The following is a 14,424-nucleotide window of genomic DNA, read 5'->3' as shown; positions in this document are numbered from 1 at the left end:
AGCGGAAAGGCCAGCTAGGCCAGACTGTGGCCACAAAGCACAGGCTTATTGAAAGATTGACCTGCAAACCCTAATGCCCAAGACAAGGCGCCCACTGCAAGTGACCGCTGCCGCAGTGCAGTGTCTCCATAAGACATTTTTGAGAATGGCCTGGTCATGATAAATGGGCAGAGCGGGTTTCCCAGGTGAACCTATGAGGGGGCACAGGCAGCTTTGAGCTGAGCTTTCTAGGACAGACCCCATCTTGCCAGTCACACCAGGGGCAGGAGGTGGACAAGACATTCTCCCAAGAATGTTCGGACTCCATGAAAAAATGCTGCCTCAAGACATCTCCTTGATCCCTGTTATGATGAGGTCACTAATTATCAGCACAGGGGATGGCAGAGCCAGAGGATGCTCATCCAGGGTTTGCCCCCATCACGGTCTTGGTCATTGTGATGACTTCATCAGCCCCCCACAACCACAGGATGGCTTCTGGGAGAATGACTGTTGTCCAGACTCTGACTGCCCTTGGTTGGAGGGGCCACTGCACTTAGATCATGGATACATCCGTCTGGACAGCCGCCGCAGAAAAATAGTGAGCTTGACCCCGTTAAGTAGGAGAAAAAGAACAAGGTAAATTGGGTGGGAATGTCATCTCCAGCTGCTGAAGGAAAACTTTTAATGGCTGAGTGGTACAATGGGTAGAGCACTAGGCCTGTAGGCAAGAAGACCCAAGTTCAAATCCAGACTCAAGACACTTGCTAGTGGTGTGACCTGTGCCTGTTTCATCTGGAAAATGAGCTGGAGGAAATGAGGAACCACTCGGGTATCTCTACCAAGAAAACCCCAAATGGGGTTATAAGGAGTTGGCTATGAAAATCTACAATTGTGGGACAGGGCCATCTCAGAAGGCCGAGGTCCACTGTCAGCAGAGATTTACCCCCATCAAATGGGCTGGTCACCCAGCAAGGATGGCGGAGACAGCTCGGCTCTGATGGCAGCAGGCCAAAGAGGTGGAGACAAAAACCAGCCTCCCTCAAGGCAGGGTTGGCTTGTGGTCCCTCCAGAGCGAGGGAGGCAGGACCCAGATGGGAGCACAAGGCCACTCTGGGGTTCTGTTGACCCCCCAGCACAAATGGAGCAAAGCCGAGGGGCACCACTGAGCCTCCTCCATTTGTTAGACCTGGCCTGACGTTGTCCCTGGGTCACCGCGACACCTTTTAATCTAATTTCATTTAATTTCACCTTTTTAAAGACTATTGCAAAACCCTTTCCCATGAAGCCCTTTCTGATGCCAACCCTCTGGTCTAGTAGCTGCCCCTCAGGGGTCTATGTTGAGATTCCTAGAAGGCAGAGCCTGGCCCTTCCTGCCACATGTGGGACCTCCCCCCAGGTAGCCATGAGGTGCCACCCACTAAATTAAATGTCCCAGCAAAGAAGAAAGTTCCTCTATCAGGGGCTATCTGTAAGGTGCCGAGTAGAGAACCAGGATCACAGTGGGTTCTTGATCGCTGCTGCTTCCCTCCCCCACATCAATGCTGCCGCTGCCCCAAGCAATGCCCAGGGAACCGCTGGAAGGAGGGCAGCTCATCATGGAGGACAACAAACCAATGTTGAAACAGTAAAAAAGAAAAAGGGAGAGAATGGAAATCAAATCAAGCCAGGTTTCTTTTGGGAGTTGCCAGTCCGCTGTCACGACCAAGGCCTCCAAAGACAAAGCAGGAGCCCAGGCCCAGCGGTCTCCCATAGAAAGGCACTCTCCCTATTCTCTCCAAGCTCAGCTCTAAGGGAGCCCCTGTGCTAAGAGGAGGGGGGGGCAGCCATTGGCCATCACGTCCTCCCTGACAAGTGGAGACCCCCTCCCTCCTGCCCATCCCCAACAAGTGACCCCTTCATCCATGTGTTCTCCCCAGACTCAAGCCAGTCCACACAGACACAAAGGCACCTCACAACAACCTGCCAGCCAGCTGGACACTTTATGTAGTTCAACATAGAATGAAAGACAGTGGTGAGGAAGGGAGGCTCCAGGGGAGGCCTCAGGGACCCCCTGCTGTGACCAGAGCCCGGGACAGCCCCAGGGACGGGCAGAGAGGGGTGAGGCTTTCTGATCCATGGCAGAGACCCCTTCACTTTTTGACAATCTGAATGACATCTTCATCTTCTAGGGTGTGATCCTTCCCCACTTTCTGGGGGTTGTGCTTCACAGACAGACCCCAGACAAGGGCACTGGGAGAGGGAGAAAGAGAAAAACATTAGTTGTGGGAGGGCCTCCTCCCCGCCAGGGTCAAGGCTGAACTTCCCCATTTGGATTCCATGAGATAAGTGTGAGCCTGGGGCAAGCCTCAGTTTTCAGCTTGTGATTTCTCACAAACACAGGGGCAAGGCTCCCTCACAGGGCGGCTGGGACAGACCGGGGCCAAGGTTGGGCAAGGAGATGAGGGCAGCCTGGGCTTGAGCTGCAGGTCTGCCACTGATGTCCTGTGAGACCCTGGAAAATCCCTGTAATCTTTGGCCTCAGGTGCCTCCTGAGAAGTGAAGGGGCTCCATGGCATGACCCAGACTGACAAGCGACAAGCATTTCCCAAGGAAAGAGGAAGGACTATGTGTAGATGACCTTTGGGACCCCAATTCACAGATAAGGAAGGTGAAGCTAAGGACGTGAAGGTCTCTTGTCCCCTCCCCTGTCATTGCAGGCACTGCCCAGTAAATCTGCTGCCCTCAGACAAGGGGGGGGGGGTGACTAACCAGCAGGACCCAGGAAAGGGCCAGGGACCCTCCAGAGCCTCCTGCTGGGGTCCCCGGTCAGCCAGGAGCCAGGCTTGGCCCACCCCGTACTCACTACTTGAATTCCTTGATGAGATTTTTGTGGATCTTCATGCAGAAATCCTCCACTGTGGTCCGGGAGTCAGGCAGCACCACTGGGGAAGTGTAATCTGGCAGCTGTCCCTTGGGCTTGGTGTAGCTAGGACACAGGAAGCAAGAGTTTGACGTGGTGCATCCCAAGAGCTTGGGGATGGCAACCCTCGGGCCTCCCCCCACCCAGGGGACACTCACATTCTCACCAGTCGCAGGTAGTCCCAGATCCTCTCGAGCAGATCATCAAAATTCCAGCGGTGATGGGCAGAAATGGGCACACAGTGAGGAACCTTGTAGATGATGTCGAGTTCCTCGATGGAAATCTGGTCAATCTTGTTCAGCACGTAGATGCAGGGGATATAAACTCTGATGGAGGGGCAACACAAAACCAGGGGGTGACCACAAACCAACAATCTCCTTCCAAGGCCAACCAGAGAACCAGCCAAGGAGAAGCAGGGGGTCCTGGGAGAGGAGGTCTGGGCTCTGCCACCAGTCACTGATGGGCCATGTGGGGCCAGTGAAGGGCAGCAGGAATGCCCACTGAGGGGGGAGGGCTGTGGTAGCCTCACACCCCAGGCCTGGGCAGCCTGTCTGAGGCTTCTACCCCTTCTCAGATGAGGGTGACTTAAAGTGAAGTCAAGAAAGAGAACTGCCCAACGTCCGGGAAGGAGGAGATAGTGAAGAGAGACAGAGCTTTCAGGGATGAACTCCTTACGGAGGATCCCAGGAGTTCCTTCTACAGCTTCCTGCTCACAAAGCATTCAATCCCTACAAGAGGAACTCTCAGCAGCAGGACATCTCCCCGGTCCTGAGCCTGAATCGGCCTCCTAGCCAAGCCCACTCCCTTTCCTCTTGGGGCGCCAAGAGAACAAGCCCAAAGCCTCTCCTGTACTCAAAGACAACTGTCCTGCCTCTCTTCCTCTGGGTTAAACAGGCTCCAAGTCTGGCTCCTTCCACAACTAACTGACATGGATGGAGACCCTTCCCAAGCTTGCTTCTAGAACAGTTAACAAGCCATTCCAGATGGGGCCTGGAGAGGGCAGAACTCCACTCCCACCGCAGTCCCAGCACTGGCTTTTCTGGCTGCCCCAATGAAGTCCTGTCTTCCTAGATTCAGCCCAATGGTCTACCTTGACTAAACCTTTTTGGAGCTTGACAGACTGGAGCGCTGGGTCCAGCTTCACTAGGTGACATCTGATGAGGGTAAATGTGAAGGCCTTACACGTGGGTTCAAAAACATCCACTTCATGAGCTCAAAACAAGCCAAGGTGTGGCTCACCAGCATTCTGGCTGAAACACCCTGGAGGGGTGCTGGTGGGCTGTGAAACCAAGAGTCAGCAATGAAAAGCAGCCCAGAAAAGCTAATGAGATCCAGGCTCCAGGTCCTCCATTCTCTGCCCTGGTCAGCCTTCACTGGAGGCCCATGTGGGGAGACCGCTCTATTTTTAATTTTAAAAAAAAAATTTTTTTTAGGCTTTTTCAAGGGAAACGGGGTTAAGTGGCTTGCCCAAGGCCACACAGCCAGGTCATTATTAAGTGTCTGAGCCTGGATTTGAACCCAGGTCCTCCTGACTCCAGGGCTGGTGCTTTATCCACTGCACCACCTAGCCGCCACAGAGGCCACTCTAAAGAGGAGGCACAGCAAGGGCAAATAGTCCTAAGGGCCCACCCTAAGAGGAGTGGCAGGAAAAAACCAAACGGGGGTTCGCTAGTCTAGAGAAAAGACAGCTTGGAGAGAAGGGGAGCTACCCTCAAGCCCTCTGGACCCAAGGCCAGAGAGGATGATAAAAGAGGCAGACTGGGGCCAGAGGTCAAGAAAATCTGGCCAACAATGAGCTTGGCACAAGATGATGCAAATGAGAGAATGAATCCAAGTGGCGCCGGGTGACTGGTTGCCCAAGGAGCTGCCCATCCTTTGTGGAAAGACAGAGGCAGATTAAAGGCAACTCTTGGGCAAGGGCTCAATGGGGATTCGGAGGACCCTTCCTCCTTCTACAAGGTGAAGCATTCTCAGCATCTAGACTCAACCATCCTCCTTCCAAACTTGGGGTCATTTTGCATGCCATCTACAAATTCTGTGCCCACACAGTAATAACAATTTGGAAAGGGGCAGATCTCCAGGGTCTTCAATCACTGGAACCTTTCCCCTCTGAGAGAGACTCATCAGCTCTTTTAGAAAGGCCACCTGGAGTAGGGACTGAGCTAAAGGAGGCGCTGGTGGAAGCTCTAACCATCCCCAGGCCCTCAGTCATACCTGTTGCCCTCCACCACATCAATGAGGTCATCAGCTGTGGCATCACTGCGCAAGGTCACATCTGCATTGTGGATTTTGTATTCTGCCAGGATGCTCTTCACTGTCTCAGCATCAAGCTCACTCTGAGGACACTGAAGAAACCACAAGGATGTGAGCCGGCGGGGGGAGCCATCTCTTCCCTGCCTGCAGCCTCCACCAGTGAGTCTCTAGCTCGGCTCCTGTTCCGATTCAGCCTTGATCTTAGCTAAAAGGTCAGGCCGACCTCCTGTCATGAATGAGACGCACTTTTGGGGACAAATGTGGGAAAAGGTTTTGCTTGACTATGCAGACTGGCTATAAGAGTTTTGGTTTTCTTTTGTTTTCAGCAAAAAACATTTTTTAAATTAATTTTTAAATATTTAATTAAACATAACAAAACAAAAACCAACAAATAACCTCTCCATATGTTCCCTCTAAATTCCACGGTGCTTTTAAAATAGCAAAGAAGCTATAGCGGCTCACAAATTACTGAGAGAAAAATGAAATAATTAAACTTTTAAACGACCAAGGCAATTATGGTAAAATAATCCACAGCACCAGTTATTTTTAAAAAGATTTTTTTCTAAGTGTTACGCTTTCCAGGAATAGATGTGTGTTCACATAGGGGATTCTTTAAAAAGAACAAACAAAATCCACACCAAAAAATGGATTTAAGTCGAAAGGGTCCCAACATTTAAGAAATTAGAGAAAAAGGCATAAAAGTACCTTTTACAACTGGCTGGGGTAGAATTTTTAATCTAACAAAGGATCAAAAACATCACAAAAGATAAAACACATTATTGATTCCATGAACTTGAAAAGCTTTTTCATGAACAAAATCAATACAACCTGGATTAAGTAGAAAGCATTAATCGGGAAAAATGCATTTGCATCAGAGATCTTCGATATAGGTCTGATATCCAAGAAAGAGGGAATCAGTATGACCACGTAAGATGCCAAACCAGCCCAACCGGGAAGGAACCAAAGGAGAAGAGTGCCTAGCTCTCCACAAAGGGCTGTTGCCGACCCTAAGAATTACTAAGAACAGGAGAAGGGCAAAGGACAGGGCACCAACGGGTGAATATTAGCAAGACTAATCATAAGGGAGAGACTGTGCTGGCTCAACTGGGGGAACACATGCAGCCCGATGGCAAAGCTGTCAACTGGACCATCCATCCTGGAAAGCAATTTGGAATTGTGCTAAAAAGAGGCACCTTATGCCATCTGACCCAGAGATCTCCTTGGGCACCTCCTCCAAGGCAGTCCAAGACAGAAAGAAATGTGCCCCCCCCAAGTCTGTGGCAGCAAAGACCTGGAAACAAAGGATGTGACCGCCTCCAGGGGAATGGCTACCCTAATGTGTGTGTGTGTGTGGGGGTATAAAGATGTACAGGACATCCCCACTTGTGAGAAATCAGGCACCTGACAAATTTGAAGAAACACCTAAGACAACCAGGTGTGGGGTGTACACAGGAAGCAGAACTACAGGCCACACAAACAGGCAGACAATGAAAGAAAGCCCAAAGTTCTAGACTCAATTCTATTGGTTCCTCTTTCCTTCCCCATAAAAATGCAGCTAAAGTGGAAGGACCTGGGGGCCAATGAAGGGAGGGATCACACTGGAAATGAATGAGATGTGAAATGAAGACAAATCTCTGTGGAATCCAGAAGGACCTGGCCCACAGCTCTATCCATGAAGGATCTCCATCTCCCACAAAATCCTGGTCAGAGGTTCTCTCCCCTTGGGTCAGATCCCTGGTCCCTGACCAATCGATCAGGGCACTATCTGGATGTCTCATGGGGCCTGACACCCTCCACCTCTGGGCTGCTGTTCTTGGGACATGTCTCAATCTTCCCCTTAGGCTAGGGGTAAGGTCTGCACCCAGGGCCGCCCCCTTGGAAGTCTGGTTCAGTGTCTTTGGTGTAATTTGGGGCCTTTTCCAAGGTCAGCACATCAATCTTTCCTGAAGGGATGCCCCAGATGGGTGACAGCAAGCACAGGGCTGCCTACTTGTGGCCACATCGATGGAAAATACCTACCCATGTCAGGTATCAGAGAGAGAGAGATAAAACAAAGCTGATTTTGTCCCTTAGGTGCACAGGAGAAGTCTGTTCACAGAAAAATCGATGTAAAGAGATTCCTGAAGTGGGGGAATCCCTGACAACTTCCTGGAGGAAGGGGTGCCTCAGCTAACAGGGCAGCTCCCTCCAGACCCAGCAGGGGCCAAGGGTCAGTGCAGGAGAGACGCAGTCCTGGCAGGGCTAGGGAGACTCACTGTGGCTGTGAGGTTGATGCCTCCTTTGTCCTTCTTCTTAAAGCCAATGTTGGGGGGCTTGCTGTTTAAGCGGATGCCAAAGCCTTCGAGCTCATTCTCAATGATCTTCTTATGTCCCAGGGGCTTTAGCACATCCAGGACGATCAGGATCAAGTTGCAGGTTCGGGCCACTGAAGAATGAAGAAGAGAAGGGCCCATTGTTGTTGTTTTACATTAATAAAATATTCTGGTTTACAAGTAAACAAAATACCCCTCCCCCCATGAATATAGACTTGCTTGGGTGAAAAAGTAAAGGGGGGAGAAAAAAATTAAAATTAAAATAAATAATAGTAATAATTGTAGGTATGGCCAGGTGGCGCAATGGATGAAGCACCAGCCCTGGAGCCACGAGCACCCGAGCCCACATCCAGCCTCGTAAACCCAACAATCACCCAGCCATGTGACATGCAAGCCACCCGATCCCCACTGCCCTGCAAAAACCAAAAATAAAATAAAGTAGTAATAACAGTAGGGGTGGCTGGGTGGCAGACAGAGCATTGGCCCTTGAGCCAGGAGCACCTGGGTCCAAATCCGGCCCCAGACACCCAAAGATCACCCTGCTATGTGGCCCCAGGCAGGCCACCCAGCCCCATTTGCCCTGCACCCTCCCCAAATAATAACAACAAAAAATGTGCTTCAGTCTTTGTTCCAACACCACCAACTCTGTCACGGGTGGATCACATTCTTCATGATAAGTCCATCACAAAAGTTACTTCCATATTTTTCCACCATTGCCATTGCTGATCGCAACTCCCTCCTTTCATATTTCTCCACTACCATGTACTCTATTTTCTCTCTCCTTCCACTCTGACTCTGCTGTAGGGTTGCTGAGTGGCGCAGCCGACAGATCCCTGGTCCTGGGGCCAAGAAGCCCTGAGCCCCCATACCACCCCTTAGGCCCAGAATCCTGGGCAGGCCTTCCAATCCCAGCCCCTTGCAGAAGTAAAAAATGTGTTATATCTGGCCACTCTCCCTCCATGGGCCATCCTCTCCTCCTTTATTCACATCCCCACCCCTTCCCCCTGCTCCCCCCTCCTTCTTACTCCAGATGTCTATACCCCATTGAGTATATTTGCTGTTTCCTCTCCTAGCCACCTCTGATGAGAGCAAAGGTTCCCTCATTCCCCCTTGCCTCCCCCCTCCCATATCATTGCAATAGCTCATTGTAATAAAGAAGAATCTTATTATATGAAATATCTTGGCCTATTCCCCCTCTCCTTTTTCTTTCTCCCTTTCCATTTCCCTTTTTTTCCTATTGACTCCATTTTTACACCATATTTTATCTTCGAATTCAGCTTTCTCCTGTGCTTCAACTATAAAAGATCCCTCTACCGGCTCCATTAACTGAGAAGGTTCATATGAATATTATCAGTATCATTTTTCTATACAGAAATACATGCAGTTCATCATCATTAAGTCCCTCATATTTCCCCCCTCGCCTCCAATCTCCATGCTTCACCCAAGTCTTGTATCTGAAGACCAAACCTTCTGTTCAGCTCTGGCCATTCCAAAAGGAACATTTGAAATTCGAGAAGGGCCCATTGTTACCCCAGCATGTGTCTCCCTCAACCAGAGGGGCCTATGACCTGGGCCTGTGACCTAGGCCTAGGACCCACAGACAGGGAACCTCACTGGGCAGAGATGCTCCAGTAACTAGGACCCTTTCCCCCTTTCAACTTCAAGAAGAATGAGCAAAATCATTAAATAAAACAAAATCAGCCTCTGTCAGTCAAAAAGTCCCCTCTAACCCATGCTGACTGCATGACCTTGGATAGGTTTTTGTTCCTCTTCAGAGCCAAAGCAGACCATGGTCCACATTGGGAGAGCACAGGCCTGGCAAGGGACTCTCTGCATCAGTGAAAGTGTTCCTACAAGGCAGGGCTGATCACCGTGGGCACTCAGGCACAACAGCCTGGGAAGCTCTCCTCAGAGCTTTATCATCACCATCTTACCCAGGAGGAAACTGAGGCCCAGAGGCAGGCTTTGTCCTGAATCACTGAACCATCCAATTTGGGTGTCTGCTGATGCCAAGCCCAGGGTTCTGCCCATGACCCTACACTGAGCTGGAAATGATAAGGTGAAGGGCCCCAACAGTACCGCTCCTGGCATGGGAGGTGTTTATGCTGACTCTCAGGGGCCTCATGTTGTGCTGGCCCAGCAGAATGTCACCAGTTTGGAACACAGGTCCAAGAAAGCCCAACTCCAGAAAAATCAGGGTCCTGCCTGAGGGACCCTACATCAAGGTTGTCTAGCCAACAGCTCTGACCTGGCCCCCACTGTCTGGATGATACCCTAAAGGGACACCCAAGGGCTGGAAGAGTCAATGACCTATGCCAAGTCCTCTGGAAGCAGACACTTGCTCAGTCAGTGACATAAGGGAGCCGATTCTGAGCTGATTATGTGCAAAGACATCAAAGGGCAGAGCTCTGGGCTCAGCTTGGCCACCAACTTGCTGGGGGATCAAGGGAAAGGTCCTTCACCTCTGAGGGCCTCGATCTCTTCTCAGAATGAAGAGTTCCTGTCTAAAATTTTCTTCTACAGATCAGGAAAAAGGGTAAAAAAACCCCACAGGAACAAAAATAGCTTTTTTTTGTGGTGGCAAACAATTGGAAATCAAGGGGATGTCCATCAACTAGGGAATGGCTGAACAAACTGTGGTAAATGAATGTAATGGAACACTACTGTTCTGTCAGAAATCTTAAGAGACAGGACTTCAGAAAAGCTTGAAAAGACTTGCATGAATTGATGCAAAGTGAGATGAGCAGACCCAGAAGAACACTGTACACCTTAACAGCAACACTGCAACACTGGATGATGATCAATTATGATGGACTTGCACCTTTCAGCAGCACAATAACCAAAGAGAATTCTAAAAGACTTGTGATGGAAAATAGCATCTAAATCCAGAAAGGGAACGGGAGTCTGAATGCAGACTTGTCTTCGATTTTAAAAGTTGTCTTGTGGATTATGTCATTTTTTCCTTTTGTTTGGATTTGGTTCTTTCACAGCATGATTAATATGGATCTATGTTTAGCATGTGTAGCCTATATTACATTGCTTTCTGTGGGGAGGAGGGAGGAAAATGTAAAACTCAAAACCTTGCCCCCCCCCCAAACCAATTGATAAAATTCTCCTCCAAGTGTAAACAAACACAACTCTTCCCTGAGGCTCCCAACAACTGAATCCTCAGGATTCTGGAGTCAGAACTCATGGGTGAGATGAGGGCGGCCTGGAGAGAGAAGGTGACTGGACCAAGATCAAACAGCATATAGACAACCTGGGGTCACCAGACCACCAGATGTGTGCTCTTCCTCACCGGATCACAAAGGATGATTTAAAACCAAATAAAACAATTCTACTTGAGTGGGTTCTATGGCACATACCTGCAATGACCTGCCGGCCTCTCCCCTTCCCATCTTTGGCACCTTCGATGATACCTGGGAGATCCAGAAGCTGCCCGAAGAATGGAGAGAAAAACAAATGACGAACAGAAGGGATCAGACAGAATAAACAACTTCCAAGATCTTTTGGGGGGACTGAGGGTGAAGGACACCTCCTGGACAGGACTGTTTTTGAGATCCAAAAGCAGGCAACAGGAGACAGGAGAATGGCTGGACTGAATATTATGATGATTATCTTCATATAGTTGTCAGAGCAACAGAGAAGCATGAGCTGAAGTAAAGCAAGGCCAAAAGAACATGGTATCCAAGGCATGCCATGAGCATCTAACAATGCCAAGGGGCAAATGGAGGGGGCACATCAATGCAGATGGAAGAGTGCCTGCACATACTCCACTCTGTTAATGGAAAAGTGACCTGTGCGCCAGGACTCATTTTGAGGTAGTTTTTCTGAACCATTTTTCTGGAGAGTTACTATGAGAAGAGTTGTTGGTGAGGAAGCAAATGATGGTTCAAACAAAAAGCCAAGGATGAAAAACGTGAATTGCTCTTCTCTGAGAGTAGCCTCTGACCCCTTCAGTGGAGACTGCACAGCTTGGACCTGGGATTCCTTCTGCGCGATGGGGCAGAGGCTGCTCTGGAGAAGACAAACCCAAGAGTCAGCTCTGGAGTTAGGGGCCCACCAGCTGCCTCTGCAGGCCACTGGCACTACCAGGACTAACTTCAGAGCCAGCTTTTGAGGTCACTGCCTTTTGAAATACTTGTGACTGGGTTAATCACCACCCACAGACCTTAACTGCTCTTCTCTGAAATCTCCAACAACTTGGAGGGAAATGCCTTAAAAGCAGCCAAAGCTATATGGGGACAAGCTAGACTCGTTTTAGTGAGCGCCCCACTGGTCTGGCTCTGAGAGGCTGCAGGTCTTGGAGGTGAGGGCCAGATTTGGGGAGAGGATGATGGAGATTCAGACCCCACATCTTCCAAAGCCACAAAACCTGGGAAGTGCAGCTCCATTGTCACTAAGATGGGATGGTACAGGCAATACTTCTATCCCAGGCTTGGGGGAGGGTTCTAAAATGTAAAGCACCTGGCAGACCTCAAGTGTTCAATGCAGTAACTTTTTTTCCCTTTTTGTATTTGTATTTATTTTGCTAAAGATTTCCAATTACATGTGCAAAAGAATTTTTTTTAAATCTGACTTTCCAATTTTCTTCCTTTCTTTTGTCCTCCCTCCCCCTCAACTTGCCCCCCCACCTCGCCATGCATTCCCCTCCCCAGAAAGCAAGTGGCACACCATGGATCACCCACACTATCGACAGCTTTTCTTTCTGCTGAGGCACCAGGTAGGGGAGACTAGAGACTGGCTGCCATCATCCAACATGGGCTGACCTCTTTGCCACCTCACCCTGCCATATACCCCTACTCCTCCTCAGGAGTGGTAAACCACACCCTAGAGTCTGTTCCCTCATTCTCTGCCTTGAGGGCACCTCTAAAAAAAGGGCAGAGCCCCACAAACTGGTTGCCTTTTGAGCCCAAGCAGCTGACAAAAGATTTCCTGAAAATCTTCACACTCAGTCTTTTCCAAAGCTAGACAAGACTCCGTTCAACAAACTCAGTCTGGATCTCAAGTTGAGCTAAGCAAAAAGGACCCAAGGGGTCAGAAGCCAAAAACTTCTAGGCTAGAGGAAATGCCCTATCTCCATGCCAACATCCTCCCATCAACCCTCGGAGGGCCGTCCCCAACCTGCTCTCTGCCCCTGGAGGACCCACATCACCTAAAACGGGCCCCCCACTCCCCTTTATTCTGCTTTCACCGTCCACATCCAGCAGTCTCTACAATCTCTCGTAGGCCACCGCCACCACCGCATACGGCCTGGCTTCCCATGCTTCTCTCCCAGACTCTGCAAGAGCCTCCTCCACTGGACCCCGAGCCACCCTCCACTAAGCTGCCTGAGTGGCACGAGCCTCGCCCTAGCCCAGTGGCTCCCCATGCTTCCTTTAGGACCAAATACAGCTTGACATTTAGGTCGTTCGCGACCTGATCATACAATCCACCCCTCACTCCTTGTGGTCCCTACCTGTGACGTTCCATAGACTGGGGGTCCCCCAGGTCTGGCCTCCCCTCTGCCTCTTGGAACCTTATGATCCTTCAAGGGCCAGAGGTCTTTCCTATTCCCCAGCTGCTGGTCCACTCCCCTCCTAGAAGGTAAGTGCCTGGCACCCGACGGGCCCTCGAATGCCTGTCGGCTGACTCCAAAGACACCTGGCAAAGGGTGACCTCCCATCCTGGCCCCCACCCCAATCCCCCGTGGGACGTAGCTGGGTGTGGCAGGAGGGCAGCCCCCTAGGGTGGAGTTGTTTTTCTCTTCTTCCTCACTCTCTGGAGCTCACAGAGCTGAATCCCATCCGGATGCCCGGCTTTAAGGCCCCGCTGCGAGGGCCTGGGGGGTCTAGAGGGGCCTGGGGTACCTCTCTTCTCCAGCAAGGCCCCCCAGGGGGCTCTTCTCCCCCAGCCCCCGCTTATCTGGGGCCTCCCGGGCGGGTTGCCTTCCTTTCTCGAACCCGAGCCCGGGGTGTTGGATCTGGACCTTCGCTGCCACCGGCCCACGTCGGGGCCAGAGGCCTGGCCAGCCAGCACAGGGGCTCACCTGGATCTTGGCCCCTTTGTACCTGATGACCCCGGGGACGGTGGTCAGCGTGGTGAACTCGTAGGCCGCCACCTCCGAGTACACGCCGGCCAGGTTGCTGAGCAGCGTGGACTTGCCCACGGAGGGGAAGCCCACGAAGCCGATGCGGGCGTCGCCGGTCTTGGCCACGTCAAAGCCTGCGGAGGAGGAGGGGGAGACCCTTAGGACGGGCCGGGGGGCCCGCGGGGCGCCCCCCGGCCCTGCCCCCGCACCCACCTTCTCCGGGGCCGCCGCCGCCGCCGCCCTTCGGGGTGATGAGCTCGCGCCGCAGCTTGGCCAGCCGGGCCTTCAGGAGCCCCAGGTGGTGCGCCGTGGCCTTGTTCTTCTGGGTGCGGGCCATCTGCGGGGGGCAGGGGGGTCACGGCCGGGCCCCGGGGCACGCCCCCCGCCCCCCGGGCCCCCAGCCCCCCGGGGCCCCGCTCCCGCCGGGCCCCTCCCGAGTACCTCGGCCTCGATTTCGGCGATCTTGGCTAAGGTGCCGCTCATGGCGTCGCCGCGCTCGGTCCCGCCCGGCCCTGCCCGGCCCCGTCCCTCCGCCCCGTCCCTCGGCCCCTCGTCCGGCTCCTCCCGCCGCAGCCGCGAGGACCGGGAAAGCGCCGGGCCGGAGGCGGCTCGCCACTCTGCGCAGGCGCCGGCCAACGCGCAGGCGCGCAGAGGCTCCGGGCAGGCATCGCGAGAGCCGACGCGGCGCGGGGACGAGGACGCAGCCCGAGGGCTGCTGGGAAGGGGCGGAGGAGGGAAGGAGGAAGCCCCGCCCCCGCCGCGCTCGTGGGCGGGCCCTGGGGGCCGCTGGGTCCTAGAGAGCGTCTCGGGCCCCTCCCCCTCCCCGCAAACGCACGCACACTGGGACCAGGGAAGGAAATCGGATGTTTTATACAGAAAAGGCCTCAGGATTGGCTGTGAGGACAGACCGA

At 52.2% G+C, this 14,424-nt stretch overlaps 1 protein-coding gene across 1 annotated transcript; it reads right to left on the bottom strand.

Moving 5' to 3' along the window:
- Nucleotides 1–1,939: 1,939 nt before the first annotated feature.
- On the bottom strand, nt 1,940–14,063 carry DRG1 (developmentally regulated GTP binding protein 1). Its single transcript, XM_074206400.1, has 9 exons — nt 13,955–14,063; nt 13,727–13,850; nt 13,472–13,647; nt 10,809–10,878; nt 7,387–7,556; nt 5,093–5,223; nt 3,037–3,204; nt 2,822–2,944; nt 1,940–2,208 (listed from the first exon to the last, which is right to left on the bottom strand). The coding sequence occupies exons 1-9, from the start codon at nt 13,994–13,996 to the stop codon at nt 2,109–2,111; spliced, it is 1,104 nt and encodes a 367-aa protein (XP_074062501.1). The 5' UTR covers nt 13,997–14,063; the 3' UTR covers nt 1,940–2,108.
- Nucleotides 14,064–14,424: the final 361 nt, after the last annotated feature.

Source organism: Macrotis lagotis, chromosome X (assembly GCF_037893015.1).
Source record: "Macrotis lagotis isolate mMagLag1 chromosome X, bilby.v1.9.chrom.fasta, whole genome shotgun sequence".
Lineage (NCBI taxonomy): Eukaryota > Metazoa > Chordata > Mammalia > Peramelemorphia > Peramelidae > Macrotis > Macrotis lagotis.
This window is presented reverse-complemented; position numbering and strand designations above follow the sequence as displayed.

What these genes read in the sequence shown, in the direction of transcription:
- DRG1 (XM_074206400.1), bottom strand. Translation starts at nt 13,996, where the DNA reads ATGAGCGGCACCTTAGCCAAGATCGCCGAAATCGAGGCCGAG. An exon ending in TACCTGCGACTGGTGAGAAT is followed by an intron (nt 2,945 to 3,036) that starts GTGAGTGTCCCC and finishes CCTGTGTCCTAG; the next exon opens with CTACACCAAGCCCAAGGGAC. An exon ending in CTCATCAAGGAATTCAAGTA is followed by an intron (nt 2,209 to 2,821) that starts GTGAGTACGGGG and finishes TCCCTCTCCCAG; the next exon opens with TGCCCTTGTCTGGGGTCTGT.